This window comes from Tenebrio molitor, chromosome 5 (assembly GCF_963966145.1).
Source record: "Tenebrio molitor chromosome 5, icTenMoli1.1, whole genome shotgun sequence".
In the NCBI taxonomy this organism is placed as follows: Eukaryota; Metazoa; Arthropoda; class Insecta; order Coleoptera; family Tenebrionidae; genus Tenebrio; species Tenebrio molitor.
Window position 1 is genome coordinate 18,420,208 of NC_091050.1, and position 27,039 is coordinate 18,447,246.

General features: G+C 35.1%; 3 protein-coding genes across 9 annotated transcripts in view; 1 reads left to right on the forward strand and 2 right to left on the reverse strand.

Annotated features, from left to right (window-relative positions):
• Positions 1-4,370: 4,370 nt before the first annotated feature.
• On the forward strand, positions 4,371-10,578 carry GC (gamma-glutamyl carboxylase). 2 transcript variants are annotated; one of them, XM_069047703.1, is made up of 10 exons: positions 4,371-4,913; positions 5,165-5,370; positions 8,218-8,373; positions 8,424-8,589; positions 8,645-8,830; positions 8,882-9,045; positions 9,095-9,360; positions 9,409-9,634; positions 9,794-10,093; positions 10,143-10,578. In XM_069047703.1, exons 2-10 carry the CDS (start codon positions 5,178-5,180, stop codon positions 10,562-10,564), a joined length of 2,079 nt encoding a protein of 692 aa, XP_068903804.1. In that variant the 5' UTR covers positions 4,371-4,913; positions 5,165-5,177; the 3' UTR covers positions 10,565-10,578. The 2 variants fall into 2 exon arrangements, with proteins under 2 accessions (XP_068903804.1, XP_068903803.1); XM_069047702.1 differs by lacking the exon at positions 4,371-4,913 and adding an exon at positions 4,990-5,036 and having other exon boundaries at positions 5,096-5,370.
• Positions 10,579-10,601: 23 nt separating this feature from the next.
• On the reverse strand, positions 10,602-13,011 carry LOC138130969 (sodium channel protein Nach-like). Of its 2 annotated transcripts, none has more exons than XM_069047706.1 (10): positions 12,493-13,011; positions 12,233-12,439; positions 12,004-12,172; positions 11,817-11,956; positions 11,636-11,765; positions 11,433-11,582; positions 11,196-11,379; positions 10,994-11,147; positions 10,849-10,946; positions 10,602-10,798 (listed from the first exon to the last, which is right to left on the reverse strand). In XM_069047706.1, exons 1-10 carry the CDS (start codon positions 12,588-12,590, stop codon positions 10,644-10,646), a joined length of 1,485 nt encoding a protein of 494 aa, XP_068903807.1. In that variant the 5' UTR covers positions 12,591-13,011; the 3' UTR covers positions 10,602-10,643. The 2 variants fall into 2 exon arrangements, with proteins under 2 accessions (XP_068903807.1, XP_068903806.1); XM_069047705.1 differs by having other exon boundaries at positions 12,233-12,448.
• Positions 13,012-15,365: 2,354 nt separating this feature from the next.
• The window catches only part of LOC138130067 (adenylate cyclase type 6), a 366,957-nt gene continuing 355,283 nt past the window's right edge, over positions 15,366-27,039 (reverse strand). For all 5 annotated transcript variants that reach the window (XM_069046426.1, XM_069046421.1, XM_069046422.1 and 2 more), the window contains 4 exons: positions 20,849-20,958; positions 20,574-20,793; positions 16,029-16,285; positions 15,366-15,844 (listed from right to left, as the gene is read on the reverse strand). In XM_069046426.1, the coding sequence (XP_068902527.1) occupies positions 15,605-15,844; positions 16,029-16,285; positions 20,574-20,793; positions 20,849-20,958 (827 nt within the window). In that variant the 3' untranslated portion in view covers positions 15,366-15,604. The remainder of the gene's footprint in view (positions 15,845-16,028; positions 16,286-20,573; positions 20,794-20,848; positions 20,959-27,039) is intronic.

Consider the following 27,039-nt stretch of genomic DNA (forward strand, 5'->3'; position numbering starts at 1 on the left):
TTCTTGCCGTGCACGGAGAAAAAAGAGCCACTTTACTCCATACAATCAGGGCGTAAAGCTGCTCATTATACAGGGTGTTATCAAAATAGGCGGAAATACAGGGTATTTCACGAGTGGTAATGAGCCCGGCGAAATTGAAAATGCAACCCACAATACATTTCCAAATTAAATTATGAATCCATGATGGCTTTGCTTCCAATGACAACTGAGATTTACGAAAAAGTTAAAATACGGTGATTAAAATGTATTCGAACGATGAGAAATTACACATGATCCTGATTTATGGCGAATGTAACAAAAGTGCTTCTGCCATTGCGCGTTTATGGAGACAATAAACATTTTTCAAAAAATCTTCGTTTTTTCACAATTTATGTCAAAATTTGCAAAACTTTTTATGTACTTTAAATAAAAAAAATATATCCACGTTAACTTTGGAAATGTATTGTGGGTTGCATTTTCAATTCCGCTCATTATCACTCGTGAAATAAATATTTTAAGCCGTAGACCACCAAGATATTTGAAGACAATTTGTGATGGCTGAAATTGCGTATTTAAAAATTTAAAATTCACCTCGTTTCGGCCCGTGGTCGACGCTAATCTAGAGTAAACGAAAGTGAAATAGTTCAAAAAAAATACAACGAAAACGATTATCACACAAGAAATTTGACACTGACACTGAATTGTGTCGAAAAAACGAACAAAACAGTTTTACTTTTAGCGTACTTTATTCACAGTAATCAGTTAATCACAGTAAATGCTGAAAATGTTGTCCTCGATGCGTGATACACCCTTGTGCCCTCCGCATCATTGATGCAGAGACCCTTGAACAATTTTTACGATCTTCCCGAATTTGGACACCAGCTGCCACGACTCGCCCAGTTAGTTTTTCTACCGAATTTATCTGTTTCGTATTTATTTAAATCAGGAGATTTTGGGGGCTAAACCGTTGGACCATTTTGTTCAATCCACCTTTCAGGGTAGTTTTTGTTTAACCACTGCGTAACTTGGCGAGCAAAATATGATGACGCGCCATCATTCCTTGCAATGATCTCTAAGGGCACTTCGTCCAGCAACTCAGGTAAAGTATCACGCAAAAATCGAAGGTATTCTTCATTATTTAAACGATTCGGCAAGATGTGTAATCCAATTAAATTATCAGTATCACCAACAAAAAATTAAATAACTGTTCTCTTCCCGGTACAGTATTTGTGCTTGGATCACATTGCTACTCGCCGCACCGTATGCGAGCACCATAATCCGTTAATTCCACGTTTGTAAAATTTGACATTTTAAACGATTTAATTAGGTACAAATACACAATTATGAATACACTGCTACACTGCACCGTTTGTCAAGTTGCAACTAATAACTGACCTACGCCAACCTTACCTCCGATAAGAAGATCCTTTTTTAGGCACCCTTAATGAAAAAGGTAGGTAATTTTACCTCCCAAGAGGACGAAAAATAACTCTTTTTCGGACGCTGACCGTGGCGCCATCTGTTGGTCTGCTTTGTAAGTTAACAACGAAACCGATAAAACCTAGTAAACCGACTGAAAACAAATGAATATTTAACTTTTATTATTTTTTATTTGCATCGTTTATTTCTGGTGCTGATTTGGTGCATAATAAGAAAATGAACATTCATATAATCGATAGCAACAGCAAAAGCGACGAAGAAATGTCTAATACGCTGTCGAACATCGTCTTTTGCTTTGTACTTCGTGCGGTCGCCTAAAAAATTTAATGTGTACCTCTACCAAAAAGTGCCTTTTGTCCTCGCCTGTTTTGATGTCTCGACTGCGCTTCGACTAGAAAACCCAGATTCGGACGAAAAAGAGGTACCTAATTTTTGTCATACACGAGTGTATGAAGCATGTAAAAAGCGAGAGTTTGCTTTTTCTTTACTATTGCTCTTATGATTTCTACAATGAAACCAAAACTGTGGCGCGTCCAGAATTTATTGTTTAAATTGCCATGCCAATTTGTTCACGTATTCTTACGTTTTTCAAAAAACGCATTTTTTTCTATTGACGCGGGAGTAGGTATTCAGTGCTTAGGTACGTGTTTAAATATTTTCGTGTATTTTGATTGCAGGCTGTATAAAGTTTTTTTTTATGAATCTCTTCTCTATTAATGGAGTTATGTATTCCACAACAACTAATATCGATTGTTTTAATTTCGTTTTAAAAAATGAATATTAACAGAGACAACAAGTTGTCTCTGATATTAAGTACAGTGTGGAATAAAATGATCTAGTTACCTTTGGAATTTTTGCACATGTAAATTTTCCTGTACCGCTCTACTTTTTTTTTTTTTGAAGTGCCGAACTACCTATTAGTTCTGTCAATAAATGTCATCAATCGAATTGACAATTGTTGCAATTTACTAAATTGAATTAAGAAACGTTGGTGGCCACTTTCAACACTAGCTGTGACTTGCTTTTGTTAGCTCCTTTTTAATTTCAATCTCTACTTTGCATTAATATCATCCCTTCGCAATAAATCACATTTGGAATTTTCGAATATTTTGAGGTTAGGCTTTCTTTTTTTTGTAGAGCGGCATTTCGTATTTTTACAAGGGTAATGCAAAGGTAACTAGATGTAAATCATTTTATTCCACACTGTATCATTGTTCAAGTAAAAATTACACGTGCCTGTAGAGTAAAACATTTTTTTTTATAGCTGCATTATAAAATGTTGTCAAATATGCACATATTGATTAACAACAGACATAATGACACGTTAACTTATTCAAAGTGTTAATACAGTCAATCGTGACTAGATAAGATAAAAAACTGACCATGGTGATTACGTAAAAGTTGTATTTCTATTTCTATGTTATTTCAAAATTCCATTCTCTTTGCCACCTTTTAGAAGTGAAATACTTTTGATTCATGATAACGCGTCACCTTGACCTATAAAAGAATTCTGGAGAGATTTGAGAATAAAATCTTTAAAACACCCACCTTACAGTCCTGACCTGTCACTTTACGATTTCTGTTTGTTTCACAGATTGAAAGATAAGATGCTTGGTATTGGTATTCGATTTTTAAGTCCCGATGAACTTTCAATTAGGTAAATGGCGAATCACGTAAATATGTTGAACACAGAAGGTTTTAAAACTGTACCTTGCGGAACATCACAGCGAAAGTCGTTCAGAAGAAATTTTTAAATTGTATTATTTAAACAAATGGCCGATCGCCAAAAATTTGAAAAATACAGGGTGTTAGGGAATCCCAAGAATGCCAGGGTGAGTTTGTGGGGAAAAATGTGGTCGAAAACCTTAATACCATTTTTTCCCAACATGAATGGTTTTCTCAACAATAAACATTTAAAATGGTGCCCCACTGTTTGGGAGCTCTTGCATCATTTTATTATTGTTGTAATAATTAAATACATCGTTAAACTTCTGTAACGAAAGTTAAGTGCTTAGCAGCCAAAAGACAACAATGCCTTTATGTTAGATTTTATCGAGTATCTACTGCCACAATGACGTTTTAAATAGTTCCCTTGGATAATATCTCATCAAAAACTACCAGGAGTGCATTTTTTATTGTAAAAATCAATAATTTACTTAGACCATTCCCTAACATCCTGTATATTTTCTTTCCCGTAGTGTTTTTCGTAAAAAAACTCAGACCGGTCTACTTCATTTTTTTAAAGAAATATTTTCGGATAATTTTCATTTTCCGCTCCCTTCTGACATCTGACATCATCGTCATTTTTTTAAGTCGCATTCAATTTTTTTATCCATTTAGATAGATCATCAAATTTTAATTTATGCCCATCTATCCCGTGTGACCTTTGATACCTACAGTATGAAAATCAACTCAGTTTTACACACAAACTTTCATCATGGTGCCCGTGTAGCGTGGCATTAACTAACGTTTTTCGGCAGTTGACGGTATGGCACTTCGTAACACGTGTTTTGAGCTCGGAGAGAATTCATTTCTTGATTCCAAACGTTAAACTAAGATCTTGTAAAATTGTGCGACGCTTCTTCAAATCTGACAATAAAATTGTTCGCATACGTAAACATTTCTGAACTAGAGTACGAATAAGAATGGACCGAGCACAGAGCCCTGTGGAACCCACACACGAATAAATTCCATTTGATTTGGACGCATTAAATAAGAAATCTTGTTTCCTTCTTTGTAAACATGAATTGATATTCAGGGACAAAATAAGCAAACTCAATTGACTTGTCAACAGAATAAAAGAACTTTTCTCGAGGAGCGTCTTGCGTCTACTGCCTACGCAGCGAACTTTATGAAACTTTTTATTTTGCAGTTTCGTAATAAAAATATTTTCAATAAGGACTTTTCATTCTATTTTATGCTGTAGATCCTTCATAAACTGACGGCGTCTAGCCGTTGCACTTTACTCAGTTTAATAAGATTTGCTATAAACAATCCACCCACTAATTGACCCATAAAACTCTTCTATAAAATACATAAAAGATGTGGGCCGATGTCAATTTCTTATTCATTTATACGGCACTTAAAGCCTTGTTTGCGCCACGTCAAACCAATTTGACCACACGTTTGCTTCGAAATAGATCAATAAAAGGAAAATCACCTTCTGGCCTCACACAAGACATTATTGCACTCCATTGCAAGAAGAAAAATAAAAATCCCCCGTACCTACGGTCTCTGGGTTGCTTTCTTTTTTTCAAAAGAAAATAACATAAATCGAGTTCGATACATAATTGTATAGTTGCCTCACCCTGTATACCATGTGATAATTGACTGAACCGTGTGTTTATTGATTGGTGGAGCATTTCTGGTACTCGGAAGATGAAGCGTCCCAGTTGTTATGGTAACGGCGGCTTCTGATAGATATAGGAAGAGTTTCCGGCTGATTTCCAACATTTCCAGTCGAGTCTGGAGCGTGGAAAGTTCTGTGGTCGCACGTGAGTATCAACGTGATGTGTTCTAACAGTCCTAATAGATCGTAATAGAGAGAATAGGCGATTTATGTGTCACCGTTCATAATCAAAATTAATGACGTTGCACCAGATAAAAATTATCGCGCGGTTCGCTAAGACACTCGACTTATTGACTTCTTGACTTCGTCTCTATTTATATCTTGCAGGCTAACTTTTTCCGAGAATAGTTACAACCGATCAGCGAATTTACGTAATCTGGGATGGAATTTTTTCAGGAGCGAAGTTGTGATGAAGGAAGGAAACGGTAAAGCCTTCAGTAATGGGTGCAAAGAAGAGGAAGAAGTGTCGCACAAGGGAATCATGACATATCGCAGTTTTAAATTTAAGACTTTTTTGGAACGTGCATCGTATGAGAAGTTGGTTAAGTACATGTACCAGCCCAAGGATCCATCCAGTCTGGGTGTAATTCGGTTTATGTTTGGTAAGTGACGATCGTAACAAATCAGAGCGAACCAGAGATGGTTGTTTTAGTTTTGACAGGTTGTGCGCGTATTAATAATTTTTATCACGTCTTGCACGTTAAGAACATTCTATTGATTATTTTTTTACAATGGTGTTTGTACTGTATTTTTCCAAGCCCCGTGTTAATATATTTGATCAGTTTACATATTTATAAAGGTACAGCTTTGAAATACTATTGAAATAAAGTCTATTACTAGTTTATTCGTAAATTTTAGAATTATCAACAAGCTATTATTTATTTATTTTTTTAAATTTGATATGCGATAACTCTTACGAAACTGTTCAAAACTGGAAAATTTTAGTAGGATAGAAAATTGGTTTAGGACTATATCTTTAAACATAATTTTTAAATTATGACCAATTCTGGTTTTACCCATCTCCAGATTATCACAATTTTTAATTATGAATTTATGACGATTAATTCCCACATGGATCAAACGTGCGTGTTCAGCCAACCAGAGCGCTTGCTTTCATGCAATCAAAAATGTTTATCGCGATAAAAACGTCCTACTACTCTGTCCTCTGTCAAAAGTGATTAAAATTGCATACTACGCCTGTCAGATTCTCAAATTGTTTTTAATAATAATTAAACGTTAAAGTTTGTATTCTGGAATGAATGTTGCCAAAAACAACACGACCTAATTTTTTATATCTGATGAATTTCCAAATTTTCACTTACTTACACATTTTTCCTAAAACAATTTTACTCGTTGAATTCAACGAGTAAAATTGTCAAAGCAAAAAGTTTTCGTGAAATTGAAAAATTTATCCGATAAAAAAATTAAGTCGTACCTTCGATTAAATCATAACTTCATTGCATGTTTGGGCTCCTTTACATAATGCTGATATTACATACTATTGACTGATTTATTTTACTTTCTACGGCTAGGAAATGGGTGTCTTATGTTTTTTCTCTTGTTTGGTCAACATTTTTTAAAATTTATTAAGGTGCCTTTTTCAATTATTTTTCCTATTCTCATTGAATCTATCAAGGTATAGGTACGGTTGGCTTCAAAAAAAAACGGGAACTGTCAGAAAAAGTTGTGTCAGATTTTATTAAATTTTTATAGTTTGAAACGACCTTTGGAATTTAGATTAAAAAACTGCACTTATGTGTCAGAAATGCTACTGTCAAACAGACACAAAGTGACATAAATTGACAAATTAAATTTCCAATTCACATTAGGTCAAATTTCATTTCCCGTTTTTTTTTTAAAGCCAACTGTACTATTTTATACTATACTATTTTATTGATTTCTTTTTTCTTTGTTATTTATTTTTTAATTTATATGTTCCTTGTTGGTTTAATTTTTTATAAATTTCTCGTTCATTTAAGATTGTACTATACCTACATAGATAGTTTCTTGAGTCCCTTTTTTTTATGTCTCCATTTTGTCCAATAAGTGGAATAAATACTAAATTATCAAGTTGATCTCTATTAAACGGAGATACACATTTTTTATACAGCGTAGAATAAAATGGTTTATATCTAGCTACCTTTGGAATTTTTGCACATGTAAATTTTCTGTAAGCAAAATCACAGGCGTGGGATTACCACTGGCAGGATTTAATCTGCAAGGCTACGATAGTTTCCTGAATAATATGAAACAATTGAGATGGACAGTTTGGTATTTTTCACTGCGTTATGTTTTAGAACTATAATTTTAAAACGTGCAATCTATCAATGTGCGGAGTATATTACTGTCATTATTATTATTTGAAGCGGAGATCTCTCTAAATACCGGGTGACTGTTAATGATTCAATTATTTTTGTTCGGTTGGCAACAAATTTACGATTTTATTTTGGTACATTTGATTGCCAAACAAATTGATTGAGAGTTCAAAAGTCAAAATAAATCAAATTGCCATTATTTATTTCTACAGTGTCAGCGTAGGTGAAACGACACTTGTAAAAGATAAAAAAAAATCTCGATTAAAATTTTCATTTTTTGGGGTTTAGCCCTGCTAGGATAAAGGCTAATTTTTAACATAATTTTAGTTTTGAAAAGTCAATAATGCCTTGGAAATTTTCAAAAAACCTATTTTTCTCTAGAGTAAAGTGCCTTTTATGTGGTAAATACGACAAAAAGTTATTAAGAAAAGTTGTTTAGAATCAACATCTAGGCCCTTAGACAAAATTGCAAAACCATGAGGCAACAATGATTTTTCTTTTTTTTTCCATTTGATCAAAGGTTTTAACTTACTTTTATTTAATTAGATATAACTTATTAGTGTTAAGCCAGTAACTTGTAATAATCTTAGTGTGCATTTTTTACTGATAATAATTAAAGAACTCTTAAAATAAAATTCTTTGATGAAAAAAATGAAAAATAATAGTTAGCCGATGATTTTGAAATTTTGTATAGGGGCCTAGTGAGTTCTAGGTACTGTTAGATAAATGGTGAATATTTTTATGATTGGTTCAAACACAAATTCAGTCTTGCGTTAAGTACAGAGTCATTATAAATGATTGTCCCATCGCAGTTGGCGTTGAAAACCCACACAAATTTGGGATGTGCCGCTAGCTTCGCGACGTTGGACAAACTAGAGACAAATTTCCACTACCGCCAGCAGCGCTACCTATCGGCGAAGCTAGTCTTACTCATGTTATAAAGCTCGCGGCACATTCAACTAAGCCACCAATGCCTACTACGATGATATGATAATTTATAATGACCCCGTATATGAAAATCAGTTTTAAACTGTAAAACATGTTATACATTTGCATTTACATTTTTCAGTTTGACTAATTTTTAATTAGATCTATGACATTTGATAAAAAAAATTACTTGTTAACAATTTTTAGGACTCTTGATGCTGGTGGATCTCCCCGAAGAACGCGGCGGCTCCGACATAGACTTGCGATGGGGCGAACCCCGCGACTGCCATTTCCCTCTATTTTCATTTCTGCAACCCCTAAAATTCCCCCACATGTCCCTACTCTACGGAGTTATGTGGTTAGGTATTTAACAAACTCCCAACACTTATTAACTCTAAAGTTCCACGTTTCAGGCGCTTGCGGCATCATGCTGGGTTACAAATTTAGAATGAGCACATTTCTGTTCGGCCTACCTTACTGGTACATTCTACTTCTGGACAAATCCTACTGGAACAACCACAGTTACCTTTTTGGAATTGTAACGATGCTCCTGATGGGATCATCTGCAAACCATTATTTGTAAAGCAAATTACAAACAGACCAAATCGACTGGACAAATTGTGTTTGCTTCTAGTTCCGTCGACGGGATTTTTGACGAAACCAAACGCAACCGCCACGTGCCCTACTGGAACTACTTCATATTGAAATTTCAATTTTTCATGTTGTACTTCTTGGCCGGTTTGAAAAAGACTGATCTGGAATGGCTCGAAGGATATTCCATGACTAATCTGGGAAGTCATTGGGTTTTCCTCCCATTCAAGTAACTACAACATGTTTGATCTTGTACGTAATATTTTTCAGTACCTTCCAGATTAATTCTAACACACGAACAAATAGATTATTTAATCGTGCATTGGTTTGGGTTCTTGCTAGACCTGACCATCGGATTCTGGATGCTGATTGATTTTACTAGACCCATCGCGATGATCTTCTGCGCCTGTTTCCATCTAATGAATTCTCGTCTCTTCAGTATTGGTGAGAACTCAATTAAATATACTTCTTTCCTCAGTCTCTTCCCTTTTAGGAATGTTTCCATACGTGTGTCTCGCAACAATGCCTCTTTTTTGCGCAGAAAACTGGCCGAGAAGGTTGCAAAGCATTTTTATTAAAAAAATAAATATCCAATCTAGTCCCCACTCTTCCTGTATTTACACCGAAGAGCAAATCAAAGAGTATAAAGATTTACAACTTCCGAAAGACATCACGTGGAGACATAAATTAGTAGTAGGACTTTTATTGACACATTGTGGACTTCAAGCTTTTCTACCCTATTCGCACTTTATTACCAAAGTGAGTTGCAACGATAATATTTTCTTTTTCATCCGTAACAACTTCTAGGGTTATAATAACTGGACTAATGGACTTTATGGGTATTCGTGGGACATGATGGTACACTCCTGGGATACCAATCTAGTCGTAGTTAAAGTAGTAGACAACAATTCAGGCGGAGAATATTTTCTAGATCCAGAAGCGTGGACGCAAAACGAGAGGTGGACCAAACATGCAGACATGTGTGTGCAATATGCTCAATGTTTGAAGAAAAATTTAATGCTAGATCTAGAACGTAAGGAAATTTTAATCTATCAGAAATGTTGTTTGAAGTTCAAAAAAAAGTCAATAGAAAGTGGAGCAATGTAGAAGAAAAGTTGAAAGGGAAATAATTCCAGATCTTAACCAGTTACAATATTTTTGATCATTTAATTTTTTAATTCTGTGTTTCTAGAAGAAAAATCTCGCCCAAAAGCAAAGTTGCTGAACGAAGTAGGTCCTAAACATATTACTTCAGAAAACATATCAATCTTCATAGATGTTTGGTGTTCCCTCAATGGCCGATTTCAGCAAAGAATGTTCGATCCCAATTACGACTTACTCCAAGCTAATTGGTCTCCTTTCAAGCCAGTGGAATGGCTAAAACCGGTTCTATCCGAATATAATGATCTCAGAAGTCAGATGAATCGAATAAGTCAAAACGTATTTTCTTGGTCTAACTACAGCGACGTCCTCTTCATCGCCGACTTCCCTGGTACACTGCAATTTCCTTCGATTCATGGTTTTAAACCGTGAAGTTTCAGGACTCCACTTGGAGAACTTCATAACAGAAGATCTAAGAAACGTGACTTTGACAGTCCTCGAAGGCGAAGTCTTCTACGAAGTGGAGGACGAACACGCGGACCAGTCTTTCGGAATCAGACTGAACAAAAACGAAAGCGTTCCCGTGGAGGTTGGAGTGTTTCACAAAATTCACACCATTAGCTCCACCCCTTCTTGCTACATGTACGTCTACGTGAACAAGACGCGAGAGTATTTGGGAGACGCCCCGAAATCGGTGGGCGGGGACAGAGACGTCATGTACTCTCCATTTCCGCTTCTCGAAGACGTGCAGTTCCGGATCGACTCGTTTCTCAGGATGGTCGCACACATTTCTAACTCGTTCTTGCACGTGCTCTACGACCACCCTCTGATCAGGAGGAGCAGATTGCAATTTTCCAAATAAAGTTATCAAGAGTTTTCAGCCTTTTTGTCCTCTCCCAAAAAATATACCTAACAGATTGTTTTTGGTTGCTACAATTTATTTAGAAGTTCCAAATACAAAATGCACAACAATTGTTGTCAAGTGTGATGTTGTTGTGAAGATAGTGATGTATTTTGTAAGTGCAGAAAACTACAACTTCCAGTAGGCTGATAACACTGATGCCTAGAATGAATCCGAAAATCGTGCCCACTTTACCTGAAATTTTACAAATGTTTTGTCCGTCTGGAGTAAAGAAAACTGGTTACTTAGTATTTCGAACCAGTAGTAGTACACGTCTTGTCTGTACAGTGTGGAAAAGCGGTCCGTGTAGTAAATGTGAAGGATGGTGTTATTCCCATACGATCTAAAAGAGAGAGTTTTTGTTTGCAAAAGCGCTGAGTTAAGTCTTACAGATCTTTAATATGTGCCGGATTGGTGAAAGCTTCGTAGATGTGAGTCTGACACACGGGATAACACCTGTCATCACATCTTAAAGAATATTGAATCTCTCTCATCAGCTCTTCAGTTCGTTCAGTATATGGTGGCGACAGCGATTCCCATTTAACTGGAACGTATCTCTTTTGTGCTTTTGTTAAAATAAAAAATTACATACTTCTGTATTTGTGGAGACACTGAATGTCCGAAAGGCCACAAACCAGAGTCTGGTTTTGGGGTATCATGAATGGGACGCACCCGCACAAAGCTTTCATGCTTTTGATTCTGCACTCCAATAGACAATCGCTTTCGGAGTAATCTCCAAATACTGTTTTTCTCTCGTTGCGGAAGTAGCACCCGCGCTGAAGTCAGATAAAGCATTAAATGAAATGCGGACAAATATGTAAAGAGAAACCTTGTCGAGGGGGTAGTTGATGACGTCCTCAACCGATCTGATACCCTTGGTTTCAATCTGTAAGAAGTATTCGGTGGCGAATCCGACCAAGAACTCGTTCAAGCTTCCGCTGTTCTTGTCCGGATAGTCCATGGGGTCAAAAACGTGAACCTGTAACACATTAGTGAACACGTACAAGTTGCGGTAAGACTGTTGTTAGGTACGTTTGCCCCCAAAGAAGCTTGCTTGGTGTAGAAATAGTCGTCTAATTCGTTGCGAAGTTCCACGGTGAGACCATTGCCTAGACCGGGATATCCGAACAGGACTTCTCGATCGCGAAAGCTGTCTCCGACGCTGCAAAAGTACAACATCAAATAATTTGTTGTAGAAATGTGTTAACGCTACATTTCGTTAGTTTTTTTGATGTAATTGAAAATGCAGCAATATCCTTCGTACGTGAGTCTCATCTGGAACATGTCGCTGCAGTTGACTTCTTGACTTTGCCAGTGGCAGTTTACCAAGAAATCGTCACAGGACGGTGTGAGCTGAAAGATTTTGTTGCACATTTGGACGAATGGTTGGTTTTTCATACCCATTGCATAAGCTTGACCGGCTTAAATTCGTCGACGTGGTCAAAGTTTTCAAGAATTTTTTGAAACTCGAGCATTTTGTGGCTGTATGAGTCGTCGTAGTCGTAGAAACTGCCCAAGATTCTCATGTATTCGTCGATAACTTCCATGCTGTGTCCAGTGGTTTCAGATCTACCCAGAATGCAAAATAAAAAAAATTAGATCTTGAAGTACTTACCTACTGGGACTCACATAAAATTAGCCACGATTTCTGCCTTTCTCTTGCTGATTTTGTTGATGTTGCAAATCGACACTGCAGGAAATGGGACTTCAGTAACCGGATAATTTGTATTTTCCAGCGAAGTTACGGTGGGATTTTCTGTTAATCTGTCCCACATCGCCATAATTAAGAGAACTGTCATTGCCATGAAGATCGCGTTGATGGCCAACCATATTCCACTAAAATTACTTTTGTGAACATTAGTTGAACACAATTAAATGCGGAGATGTACATGTGCAGGTATTTTTGGTTGTCTTCTTGCAAATACTTCAAACTGTGCAAAGTAGAGCTTTTTAGGAAATTCTTAACGGAAAGTCTGCTTCGGAGCATTGTTTACTGCCGGTTAAAGTCTCAGAGTGAATGTTTATTGCATTTGATACAGGAAACGATTAGATATTTATTAATGTGTTCGCCGAACAGAACTACAACAGTAGCCTAAAATACACAAATATCTTGTAATTTTAATGAGAGGTTACAGGTGGTCTTGTCCGAAGCCGAGAGCTTGTTTACGAAAAAATTAAAAACATAGTTAATTATTAAGGGGAAATTAGGAATCAAAGTGCATTTAGTGTAAATCAGGAACAAGGTAAATTGTGACGTCATAATATTGAAAAACAAAAACAACAGCATTTTTTACACAGCGGTTTTTACTTTTTTTATGAACTTCTAAATAGAGAATAGTTGTTCAAAATTACCCTCGCAGGGGCACTACTGTAAAATGATTAAACATTTATCTATTCACATTCCTTTTCCTAGTTTAATACAGTCCACGCGTTTTAGGATCGCGAGAGCCGGCGCACCACGATTCGTGCTTCGGAACGGTTCGGTAAATAAGAGTCGTTGCAGTGGCGTAACAACAAAGAATTAGATCGAATATCTAAGTTTCTTTTAAGCTGTGTGCGTTTCCAATTGACTGTCTAAAGTGCGTCTATCGATATTTTAAAACGACCTTTTGCTTCCTTCAGTGGTTTATTGCCGGCTAACAAAGATTGTCGTAAAAGTAGTGAGTAACCGATCCTCAATAATCGGCAGGTACCATCGAGAGTTTTTGTTACAGGGTAGGTAAATAATGCCCTAGTAATGAGACCATCATAAACGACCCAAAATGTTAACTAGTGTTTAAAAAGTCGTTTCAAAATATCGATAGACGCACTTTACCTGTGTGTAAATGATAGGTCTTGCTTTTATGATTATCCGGGGTTAAATAATAATTCCTGGACATTTCTTGAAACTGAGTCATAAACCGATAAGACTCCGCCACTGGGACTTTTCAAACGGCAGACTGGTGCGCTTTCTTATGAATCGTTTTCCTTCTAGCAACACTCAAGATTTGCCACATCAACTGCAGACTTTAATATTTGCCAGTCCTGCTTTCTTTCTAGGTTTTCCTTGTACAATCTATTCCGCATGTGATTCAACTTTCTTGTCTTTTTATACATACAATTAAATGCCCAGATATAAGCTTCTAAAAATTGTCTAATTTTTGCATAATTAAATTAGGATTCTGTAAAAATGCAATTAAATGACCTTGAACACGTACCTTTCGGCATTTAGTAAATTTCTAGGTTGAGGTCTTCACAAAACAACGTAAATAAAAGCAATTAAAAGCCTTCACTAAGTTTCATTTAAAAATAAATCTTTTAATCAAGTTTAGAAAATTTATTTAAGCAGTATCGGATGTCTGAATAAAAATCTAACGACTGTTGTGTCACAAATTCTGTGTATTTCACGTATGTTATAGCTTGTAGTTTACGAACTGTCATTGTTGTTACCAATTGACAGCTAATATTACAATATTTATACGAGTTGCACAAGACTATTGTCGAACGAGAGGATTTAGGGCACGACGAACGTAGCGAGGAGTGCTCTAAAGGAACGAGTTCGACAAGATGTTTTGTGAAACGAGTGTAACATGCTATGTTTTCTATTTTGGCTTCATTAATTTAATTTTTTTTTAAATATAAAATAGTTATCTAGTGGCTTTTATTTTTAATCGTTTTTATCGTTAATGGAATACCGTGCCTTAGAATAAATTCAGAATTAGAGTGTGCTATGATTTATACATTTTGTCTATTAACAGTTGGTAGACTTTTTAGCACTGACTGTTGTCAATAGTTTTATAATAAACACGTGTACTGTGTGCTGTCAAATGGCACTGCTGTGGTGTCGCCAACTTCATAACAAAATCACAGCCTACTCTAATTCCGAATTTATTTGGAGACACGGCAATGTCTTGGTTTCATAGTACCTACATAGGTACATAGAAATAAACAAATCGATAGTAAAGAAAAAGCGAACTCTCGTTTTTTACACGCTTCATTTGCCAAGATCTCCGGATTTATCCTTGTATTTTTTTATAGGGGCATTTGAAACAGGTGGTCTGTAGCCAACTGATAAATTCGGTAGAAGAACCAACTCGACGAGTCGTGGTAGCTGGTGCCCAAATTCGGGAAGATCGTTAAGTTTTTTCAAGGGTCTGTGAATCAATGGTGCGGAGGGCACAGGCGTATCAAGGACAACATTTTCAGCATTTACTACGAAAAAGGTAGGCTAAAAGTAATATGTAGTAATCGGGATATAAGGTTAGTAAATGGGTTATAACAGAATTTAAAAGAATTGACTTTGAAGTAATTTTTTTGACAGGAGTATGTATTTTGAAGGCATTAATGTCATTAATGACTTACCACAGTACAGTAGGGTATTGGTGTCGTTATTTACTTACAGCATTAGAGCTGTAAGTTCAACATTCAGATTGTGCCAACAACAATGGTAAGAAGCTATAACAACACGATTGAGCGAAAAAGAGTTTTGTCCGTTTTTCCGACACAATTCAGTGTCAGTGTCAAGTTTCTTGCGTGGTAATCGTTTTCGTTGTGGCTTTTTTACCATTTCACTTTCATTTGCTCTTCATTAGCGTCGACCACGGGCCGGAACGAGGTGAATTTTGAATTTTGCAAATCGTCTTCAAATGTCTTGGTGGTTTACGGCTTCAAATATTTCCGCCCATTTTGATTCACCCTGTATATTATTTTGTGAGTGTTTCTTCCATGCTTTGATTGGGAAAAATGATACGACTTGAGGTGTGGTGTGCAGAAAATGTCTCAGTGAATAAATAAAACATGTTTATATTTTATTAAAAAAATTATATACATAAAAATAAGTTCGAAACTAGCAGTATTTACAGAGTATTTTCAGCGACCCGACGGCTCGTTCTCAGCCAATGAGACTCTTTCCGCTTGTTCCTCTTGTAAATTATTGTCATTTTGTACAATATCTTCATGGTCAGTGACTAAAAACGGCCGCCACAATTGCAATTGAATATAAAAAATAAATAAACGATCAGCTTAGATCTTCTCAGAGATTGTATCTAACACAGTTGCTTGATGAGGTGAGAAAGTTTTACTATCTGAGTTAACATTAGCTAAAGGATTCACAGTAATATTCGTCTCCGGTTGCGAGGACTTCTTGCAGCGTCCTTCCAGGAAGTACGTCTCCATCGTTCCCTTCCCCTTCACCTGGATCGTCCCCCGGCAAGTCAGCGGGTACCCCCGGGAGCTCAGAATCTGGTACATTTCCTTCGTCACCTAAAAAAACATATTTTTTTTATATTCAGCAATCTCGGCGAATTGCGATAGCGCTAATGGAAAATTTCGAGACTATATTGATCTGTTGGAACGTGTCCAAATGCGGATTTCGCAACCACCAAATTTAGAACACCAGTAAAGGAATGGGGATGGCGTCTGATTTGGGGGACGCTGGATTGCTTACTTGTATCTTGTCTAAGACACCTGTGCTGTCCATCCGACTTGCGACGTTGACAGCGTTGCCCCATATGTCATATTGGGGCTTTCTGGCACCGATCACTCCTGCTACAACTGGACCGACGTTGATGCCGATCCGGATCCGGAAATGATTGAACGAATGTTCATTCACTTCGTTCAGTTGTTCTTGTATTCTTAAAGCGTAATCGGCCATGGCGGTCACGTGTCTGTAGCCCTGCATGTCGCAGGTGTTTTGGGTCAAGCCTAAAATAACAATTCGTTAATAACGCAAAATAATGCAAATTTACATTTTCATGCGTTTAATGTATCGTGCGTTCATTTAAATTTATCCTCAAAGTTGTGATGAAGGTAAGCAATATAAGATTAATATAATAAAAATATATATAAAGGGTGTCCCAAAAATGGCGTACTAACGGTGCACTACGGTGTAGAAGAGATTACCGTAAACGTCAGAAAAATGTTAAAAAAATTCTATTGAACTTATTTGCTGATTTGGCGGTCTATGAAAGTGGCACTTAACACGTCAATTATTTGGAAATATATGTGTGAAAGTGTCATGACAGCTACCTCTAATCGTACATATTATCACAAAGTATAAGATCACTCACTACCAATATTTAATCCTGCATAATAGAGAATTTAGAAGCTTTGGAAATCGAAAAAAATATTTTAAATCCACTACGGTAACATTGCAAGGTAATGATGTACGAATATATCTTTGTTTACATTGTATTACCGTTAATAATAATAATAAAAATATTTTTTTGGCTCAAAGCGAATATAAGAAACGTCATGATATATTCGCTAAAATTATAGGTACACATGAATTTAGCTATTAAATTCAATTTATTAAAGGATACACAACCACATTACATTTATAAACCAGAAAGTTGTTTGGAAAATGACAATTACAAATTATATTTTGATCGCACAGTTTTAACTGACATTCACATTAAGCATAACAGACCAGACATTATTATTTTAAATAAACAACAAAAGCAAGCTTATCTTTTAGATATAGCTGTTCCAAATTCCCATAATATAACAGACATATAACATAAAAATTAATAAATATTTAGAGCTCTCCGTTGCTATGAGAAATCTTTGGAGTTTAGAAAAAAATTCTATTTTACCACTTATAATTTCAGCAACGGGAATAGTACCGCAATCTCTTTTTAAAAATTTAAAAATTCTGGATTTAGGGAACACATTGGTAGTTGAAATTCAAAAAGGTATATGTATTATTGTACTCATGTCACATCGTGAGGAAGTTCCTTAACATTGACACAGAACATAATACACAACAAAGTCAAAATGCGGAGGCGAGACGCCGGTAATTATGTTGATAAGCACTGCACTATTACTTGATAGTAATATCCGTAATAGTGTATGTACTCCGGCAAAATTGCCGTGCCGCCGAGTGGCGGAGGGATACTGAATTAATTTTTTTGTCGGAAACATTTTTTCCATATTTTTTTCATGTACATTTAAGCATCCTCGATAAGGTAGTAAGTAGTTTGTACGCCAATTTTGGGACACCTGTATATTAAAATCGACGAAAAAAAAATAAGCGAGACGAGCTTATTATATCAGAAATTTGCCCTTTCTAAAACTAGTTTTTGAGTTAATAGGATTCAAACAGAGAATCTGACAGACAATACTTCTAAAAACTGCTAAACTATCTTCTGTATTGCGTCAAAATATAAAAATAATAATCTAATTTTCTTGATATGTGTAGATATGGTATCGTAGTATTTTTTATTGGATTACATAGATATTTTTCTTTCGTCGAGGATTTTTTTTTCTTGCAACATATTAACATACATATTCACTTTTTTTGCACATGCGTATTTGCACAATAAGTCTTTTGATAACGAATTAATAATTGCTCCAAAAATATTTATTGTTGATTTTACTCTGGGGTCGTTCCGGCTTTTAACACTCTTGGAGCCTTCCTTGCCAAGAAGTAGGTTACGCTTGTGTCATTACGGTCTTTTCCATTCCATATAAGGCTCACAACATCTACATCTTACTCCCTAAATGTCTTTTCAGTTGCAACGTTATGCGTTGACACAAATATATAATGCTTGGAAACATCACCACTTGCATTTCAAATATTGACTCGGATGCATTCAGCCGGCAAAAATGTAGAAAAGCATTTTAAAAGCACGGATTTGAGAAATACGAATCAACTCATAATTATGAAACAGTACTGTATTTAGCATTTTCATAAGTATACATATTTACCTCGTTGCACAAACTTCACATTGGTGCGATAATGTCTACAAGTATATCCTACTTGTTGCCTAAATAGTCATTATGAAATTTCTTCATATTAATGTCATAAGTATTATTAATTTCAAATTCTATGATGGCATTCGTTGTACTACAAATTTTCTTGGGTTGCTCTATGTCCACTTTTACGAGCAAAAAGCTTAGATGCTTTAAGCAATTTGAAACAGTAAAATGTACGTAAACCACCACTTTCTAAATTGGATGAGGCACTTTGTTTGCATCTGCCTTTCGTCGAACACAAGACGTACAATATTTTTTTATCCTTTGTTACAGGTCGTTAGGTACAAAACCCACGCAGTTACTGGTTTGTTTAAATGATTCACTTAAAAAAAGGTTTACAACGTTCAACAGTCCCATTGAAACAATCTGATTCACGAAGACATTTTGAAAACAATAATTTAATGTGTGGTGTACAAATGGTGGATGCGCCGGGTTATCTGATTTGTTAATTTGTGAATAAGAGGAGAAGTAAGCTGCATAACACAGGCTTATTCCTTGACGATGTTACTTCACACCATTAGTAAAAAAAAAACATGTATAAGTAAATCAAAAAGAAATCTACGTTCAATATACATTTAAAAAAACACAAGCTATTTATGATTGTAAAGAATTGCAAAACTCTATTCAGAAATCAGATTGAAATCGACTATGTAGAGATAAGCACAAGATGAGCTCACTACACCGCGATCCACTCGGCACAGATTTATTATTGCACAGCTGATGAAATAAAATGCAGAACATATTCAGGGATAAAAATGCATTTCATGTAACATTTAAATCGCGTGTCTTTTGACTGTGTCATGCGAAAGAAAAAAAATAATTACATAAAAAAGCCTTTTTGTGTTTGTTATGGAATGGTCAGTGTCAAGGTTAATTGTCTCGTAAATAATAATTCTCCGGGAGCTTAACCAGTCGTCAGTAATCTATTATTTAAAATATAATACAATTTTGTAAACAAAACAATCCAGCAATGTAATATTTATTATGATAAATTAAGCTTCACGTTATTCAGAATATTGATTCACACATAATACTTGCGACAATTTTTATCCGAAGCAAAACAAATTTAATACTTTGAATAGTTTATTCTATCGTTTTCCTTCTTAAGTATACTTGTATTACCATTCATAACATAAATAGGATTTTATCTTAAATCGGGACGAAATGGTTTCAAAGTAACAAGACATCCGAGTCAGACTCGACAGTGAGATGTTAATTAATGAAGCAATCAAATTGCCGCAATTCCACATCGCCAATTTTCCACTGCTTTAACAGCATTTCGAGCAGATCAGATGCGAGTCAAAAGAAGATCAACATTTTCCATTACACTTCAATTAAATTTGTAATTCTGTTAAAACGACTCGAATCTCCTTTAACACGATGTTAAATATACGAATTAGTGTGCGAACAGTTAGACACACTCGTAACTGCACAGAATTGCTTGTAAACGTGACGCTAAATTTAACGTTACGTTAAACGAGCTTTGCAAAAGCTCCCGCAACTGCTACTTATCGTCTTCTTTCTTAATTATCACGCAACGTGGTTAGAGAGTAATTTTCCCGAAGGAAACTTTCACAGACGTGTGGTTTAACTTGTAAAAATTGTTCAGCATTTGTAAAATCAAACGAATTAATTATTTTCAGGGAAAGCAATACCGCAGCTTTTTTCTTTTCCCCGCATTATTAATGAAACATTCTTTGTCTACTGTCAGGGTTTATATTTAGTAAAGTATAATAACAGAGATTTTAAGGAAACCTATTATGTACGCGCGTGGGATAAATGATACTTATCCCATCCATTTTGCGTGAGATAGAACTGCATTACCGCACGCATTTTCATTGCCGCATGCTTTTTATAATAACAACTAGTTAATCAAAATTTAGATAAAACTATTTTTTTATAAATATTAATTACACAATTTCTTGGTTATTAGTAGTGGTCGATTCTCACTTCGGTAAAAAAAAGATTTTTTTTTCTGAGCGGTCGTAGATAAATTATTGTACTTCTACAATATACACGTGTGATAACGCATCATTAACAAACTTGTGCGATTACACAACTTCGCTTCGCCTCGTTGTGCAAATTTCGCACGCGTTTTTAATAATGCTCTTATCCCACTTGTATCGTAAATATCTATTATGTATTTAATTTCTGACCGAAATTGCTCACCGATCGCAACTTTCAAAATAAAATAAAATTGTGTCGTCGTTTCTTGACAAAGCTTTGCATTTCTCACCTGAAGCCGCCATGTACGTGGCCCCCGTAGATTTGATCTTCTCAATATACTTGAACTGGTCCTCGGACAGCAACTCGTCGAAATCGGCAATAATCTCGTTCAGGAGCCGCAGACATTCCACCCCTTCGTTGTTGCCCTCCAGTTCGACGTAGAACTCGGAGAAGTTCGGTATCGAGGCGAACATGATGCAGACGAAATCGCATTGTTCGTGGTAGAGTTCCTGCAGACACGTGACGTCGTCAACAAAAAGATCGCAAGATAGTTGTTGAACTTACGTCGTTATTTTTGTCGCTGTTGAGAAAATGCTCGGCGACGTGGACTGGCAAGATATTAGCAAGCAATTTACGGTTGTACGCTTCTAAGTGTTCCATGTCCTCTTTCTCCTCTGAAAGATGCGACAGAGGACTATAAATTTGATGAATGAAATTCAAGTAAAAAACCTAATTGAACTTTTGGGGAACTTGGAGATGTGGGAACTTTAGCAAGGGAATAAATTTACAAGTTTTATGATGTGAAAGTTGTAAAATTAATATTTTTCCACTAAAGGTGCTTTCACGGACATAAAATGAACGTGTTTTTTACACTTAAGTTTATTAGGGTCGACTCTCGAAATCCCCTTTAAAGATATCGATTTCGAATTATCTTCCGCATGATGTAAACGCTCTACATCGTACACAATCAACATGTTCAAACTAATGCTCAGAAAGTAAAATCGTCTAACTTTGAACAAGAATACGCTTTAGTTGGTTTTCACGAAAGTATTATACCGGATCATTCTGAAATTCTTCCCATTTTGTTGTTTCTTATATAAAAATTGGTTACTTGGTTGACATCCACTTGGATGCTTTGTAAACACGTCGTTCATAACGAACCACTTCGAATGTTTGCTACAGACATTTTTCGACTTGCTTCACTTTTTTTGGCCTTTGTTAGCCTTCTCGCAAGGTGGCACAATGATTTTTACTAAAACGAGAGCCGAAAAAACAATCTAACTACTAGCGAAAACTGCATCAAAATACGTTCAGTATTTTTTTAGTTATAAGTGCTCAAGGCATATACAGGGTGATTTACGAGGAATAATGAGCCCGACGGAATAGAAAATGCAACCCACAATACATTGCAACAAAAAGCCGGACATCGAAGCGGTAAATGTCCGGGTTTTTCTCCTGATGAATTGCGGGTTGCATTTTCTATTCCGTCGGGCTCATTATTCCTCGTAAATCACCTTGTATGTATAAATACCTTTTATAATATGTTATATACAGGTGTCTCAAAATTCGCGAATTCCGAATTCAGAGCGTGGAAGGGAAGGACCCAGTGGAGCTCGAAAAATACTTAGAAAAAACAATTCGCTCTTGCTGAAGAAGATATAAGCACTTTAATTTTGTTCAAAACATAGCAGCCTTCATATCCACTATGACAAAATACTATTCTAGCTACGTTGCCGTTCCATTTTAAGAAAAATTACAAAAATTTAAGATTTTTTTACTCCAAAGTAAAGCTATTCTTAAAAAAATTGTTTTACGTTATTATTTTCCACAATCATCTACACCATAAATAAGAATAAACACTGAACTTTTCAGCCTGTATTTGAAGAAAACTCTGTTCAAAGAGTGCACCTTCAGACCAATGTATCTTTGTGGGGGGAGTAGCGATTTTTTTTTATTTTCATTTTTGGACTACTGAAGTGATCCCCTACAACGCTTTGAATTCGGAATTCTCGAATTTTGAGACACCTGTAGATATAGAAATAAATATTTAAAAATTGTGGGAAATCAAAACTATGTTATTTCTCCATAGAGTCACTTAAGATACTGGTGTATTTGATGTAATGATGCCGAAACACTGTGCTGTGGCGTCTTTACAAAAAAAAAAAAAATCTTTGTGCTTCGAGTCACTTATTTTTTATTGTTTTTGACAAAATTAAAGATTTCTTGTATCGCAATTCTGATGTATTCACTGCATATTTGTAAGACCAATTACCAAATTTAAAATCTTTGGAGTATGTAGTTTTATATGCTATACAAGAATCTTTGTAGTTCTGGTTTTGTTATTTTGAAATTGTAATTATGACTTGAGAGAAAAACTGAAATAAACAAGGAATATTGTTTAAAACTGTTTGAAAAGAGATTTTCGGTTTTTGAAAAAATATAAAAAATAGATAAATAGATGTAAATGTTGAGGTGAAAGAGAAAATGAATTAATTCCACAATTTTCGAAATCATAAATAAATTATACATAGAAAAGCTAGAAAAGCTACAAAAATAGAAAAGCTCTTTACATACGCAATCAACAATTTTAATAGTAACAGTACAGAGTGATTAAAAAGAAAACAAATCAAGTGCTACCTCATCTTTTGTTTTATCGAAACATTTGTCTTATTTTGAGTCATACGCATAATTATATGGGGTCATTATAAATGATTGTCGTCTCATCGCAGTAGGCGTTGGTGACGTAGTTGAATGTGCCGCAAGCTTTATAACATGAGAGAGACTGGTATCGCCGATAGGCAGCGCTGCTGGCAGTAGTGTAAATTTGTCTACTAGTTTGTCTAACGTTGCGAAGCTAGAGGCACATCCCAAATTTGTGTGGCTTTTCAACGCCAACTGCGATGTTACAATCATTTATAATGACCCTGTACTTGCTATGCACAGTCGTTTTATTGGTTGCCTATTCACCCCGTTTTGAAAGTAATATTCTAAAAAAATGCTTTCCCTTCAATGGTAAAACCTGTTTTACCACTTATTCTGAAATAATTGTTGCATACAATTACAGTAAACGTCCGTAATCTTTGTTGAAATGGAAAAGTTGTTTTCTAGTTTAACAACAGCACATCGTTGACGTTTCTCTCACATATCAACGAAAAATCTGCTTACCAGTGGCGTCGCGATTGGCAATGAATCTGGTAAGTTACCCATTGTTACGAATGTAAAATGTTGCTCTTGTGTAAGATACACAAGAGCAAAAAAATGTATAAGATATACATTTTTTATAAGATATACATTTTTTCCATTATCAGATAGTAATAATAAAATGCACAATTATAATTCCAATGTCTAAAATTCATGAGGTATGATTTGAAACCACAAATTGTCTACGCCCAGCATTGAACGCGTATTTGCATAGAATTCCGCTACGATAATATGCAGCGCCTGCTCTGATTTGTTAACTTTTTGATCACATTGTACAGTTTTGTCTATTTTGTAGGAAATATATAATTATTACAATTGTCAATTAAATTTGGATGTGATAGTAAGAAAATTGCCAAAAATTAAAGAAAAAAAAATTAAACTAGGCTACAAGAAAAAAAATTACTTTTCTCGGATCAATGTGAAATCCGCTCTGTCAATATTATGCGATATGCCATGATCAAACATCTCTCCAATTTAATTTTCAAATATTTACTATGAGGCACTGTTGGAACAGTTATTTTAGTCTTGTCGGTTCTCGACTTTTCCTTAATAAAAAAATCTTCGGGCAAGCATTTTTTTCATAAAAAAATGTTCTACAAACTCTGTTCTATTTTTTATCATTTCGTATTAATATTTCATAAAATTCTTGTCAGTTATAATTATAAAGCTAAGACCTTTTTTACAAACTGGTTTCAATTAAACAAAAATATCGCAGATTTTTAGCCTCGACATTCACACTGAATACCGTTATTTTTTAAATTGCTAAACTGGTAGCGTATAATGTGTGTTCAAAAAATATTTGTGGTTAAGAGGCCTGGTACTTGCTTTTGTTTATGTTACCATATGACTTAGCCTATCACCTGTCAAATATTTCGTGAAATAAGACATCCTAAAACGAAAAAGTAGAAATGGAGAATAACATAAATTTAAGTTTTCGATTCATTTTGCGATCACGGCCTGCTTAATCACAAATTTATTTGAACAGTCGTTAATCTGTGACTTCAGTGATGTGTGATGTGATGTGACGGTGTGATCAAGAATGACTGAGTAGGTATGTTGGTAACAATGAAATTTGGCAAATTTGAAATTTATCATGAAAGGTTCGTTTTTGTAATAGCATAAACGTAACTGACATAACCAAAAATGTTTTTAATGTTGTCTCAAGTTAAAAAAATCCTATCAGTGCCAATTACGAGACAAAAAAACATCAGTACTTTTCAATAGTCTCATTGCCAACCGACTCAGCCATTGTTTTGATCACGTTATAAATGTTTCATCTGAAAGCAAATATTGAGTTTATAGTGGATTCATTTTTGTAATGACGAACTAAAGTTACTAAATTTAGTAACTTTTGTCTTATGAACACATATTTTTTATGGGTCACGTCATTTGTCCTGTCAAAACTGATCCCAATCGAAGCATAGTGAAATTAAACTTGTTTAATTATTTTGAAAAAAAAGCAAAGTTGCACTAAACAAATACGAAAAGGCAGTTGAACGTAACAATGAAATAATTTTGCATTTTGCTGCTCATCCTCGTCATCGTCGCTGTTTTCTAAGTCCGATTCGGAATCTTCAACCAAATTAACAATAATTGGCGAGATGTCATGGGTGCTAAAGTTTCCCATAAGCCTTGTTCTTGTCTTTCATTTAAAATTTTGTACATACTTCTGGGACTTAAGCCTGTACAGTACTTAGGGAGAGATTTATTTTAGATTAGAATTTACCGAAAAAACATCCGTTACTGCTTCTACAATTTTGTAGTTTTCGTACTTGCGTTTCCATTATCTCCATGAGTAATTTCTTTTATTTTGTTGAAAGCCTTTAAAATGTATTGGTTCGTGTGCTTGCTTATTGATGTTTTACTCCGTTTTGGAAATTCATTCATTTTGGCAGTGACAATAATATTTTGTATAGTTCATCATTACAAAAATGAATGCATTATACAGAGCGCACAGAAATGTGGTAGCAACTTTTACACAAAGTGTCACAAGAGGGCACTTTCGAAAAGCCAAATTTGTTCAATCTTGCAACATTCAATTTTTGAATTTTTGAGGTTTTCCGAACAATTTTTACCCCCGATTTGTGCACTAAAATTTGTCGAGATGTTGCTCGAAGGGTTCAGTTATGCATTGAGCATAATGGTGGTCAATTTGAACATTTTCAATAAAATTTAAATTTGATTGTTTTACGTTTGACAATTCTTGACATTTATTTATCTCAATTTAGATAGCGGCGTTGCCATGCATAAAAAAGGTCTCTGTAAAAAAGTGTCATCTTGCGGAACCAATCGAAAAACTTGCTACCACATTTCTGGGCGCTCTGTAGCTAAGTGAAACTTTTGCCGTCAAGTGTTCTCTCAGTGATTAAATATAGTAAAAATTGGTCAAAAATTTGTCAAAACGAAATTAACTGGCGAGGGTAAAATAAACCTGGTAACGGCATGTGTGCTTACTCTGATGCTCGAATTTTGACAAAGTTTAATTGAATTTTTTCTTCCTAAAAGAATGTGGTAGGATAATTCATATGCCTACCTTTGAACTTCTTGCAAATGCGTAAAGCACTGGATACATGCTTTTGTTTTTTTATTTAAAAGAGCGAAGCTTGTTCTTTTTTAAGACAAATAAAAAACAACCATTCTGACGACAAGGCAGTTTTTGAGAAATAATGTCTTTTAAGGTTTCTACCTTTGTTTTTTTGTCTAGCTTTCGTTGTGATTTGCTTAAGCTTGGGATGTAATATTACATTGGTAACAATGAAATTTGGCAAATTTGAAATTTATCATGAAAGGTTCGTTTTTGTAATAGCATAAACGTAACTGACATAACCAAAAATGTTTTTAATGTTGTCTCAAGTTAAAAAAATCCTATCAGTGCCAATTACGAGACAAAAAAACATCAGTACTTTTCAATAGTCTCATTGCCAACCGACTCAGCCATTGTTTTGATCACGTTATAAATGTTTCATCTGAAAGCAAATATTGAGTTTATAGTGGATTCATTTTTGTAATGACGAACTAAAGTTACTAAATTTAGTAACTTTTGTCTTATGAACACATATTTTTTATGGGTCACGTCATTTGTCCTGTCAAAACTGATCCCAATCGAAGCATAGTGAAATTAAACTTGTTTAATTATTTTGAAAAAAAAGCAAAGTTGCACTAAACAAATACGAAAAGGCAGTTGAACGTAACAATGAAATAATTTTGCATTTTGCTGCTCATCCTCGTCATCGTCGCTGTTTTCTAAGTCCGATTCGGAATCTTCAACCAAATTAACAATAATTGGCGAGATGTCATGGGTGCTAAAGTTTCCCATAAGCCTTGTTCTTGTCTTTCATTTAAAATTTTGTACATACTTCTGGGACTTAAGCCTGTACAGTACTTAGGGAGAGTTTTATTTTATATTAGAATTTACCGAAAAAACATCCGTCACTGCTTCTACAATTTTGTACTTTTCGTACTTGCGTTTTCATTATCTCCATGAGTAATTCCTTTTATTTTATTGAAAGCCTTTAAAATGTCTGCTTGCTTGATGCTTTACTCCGTTTTGGAAA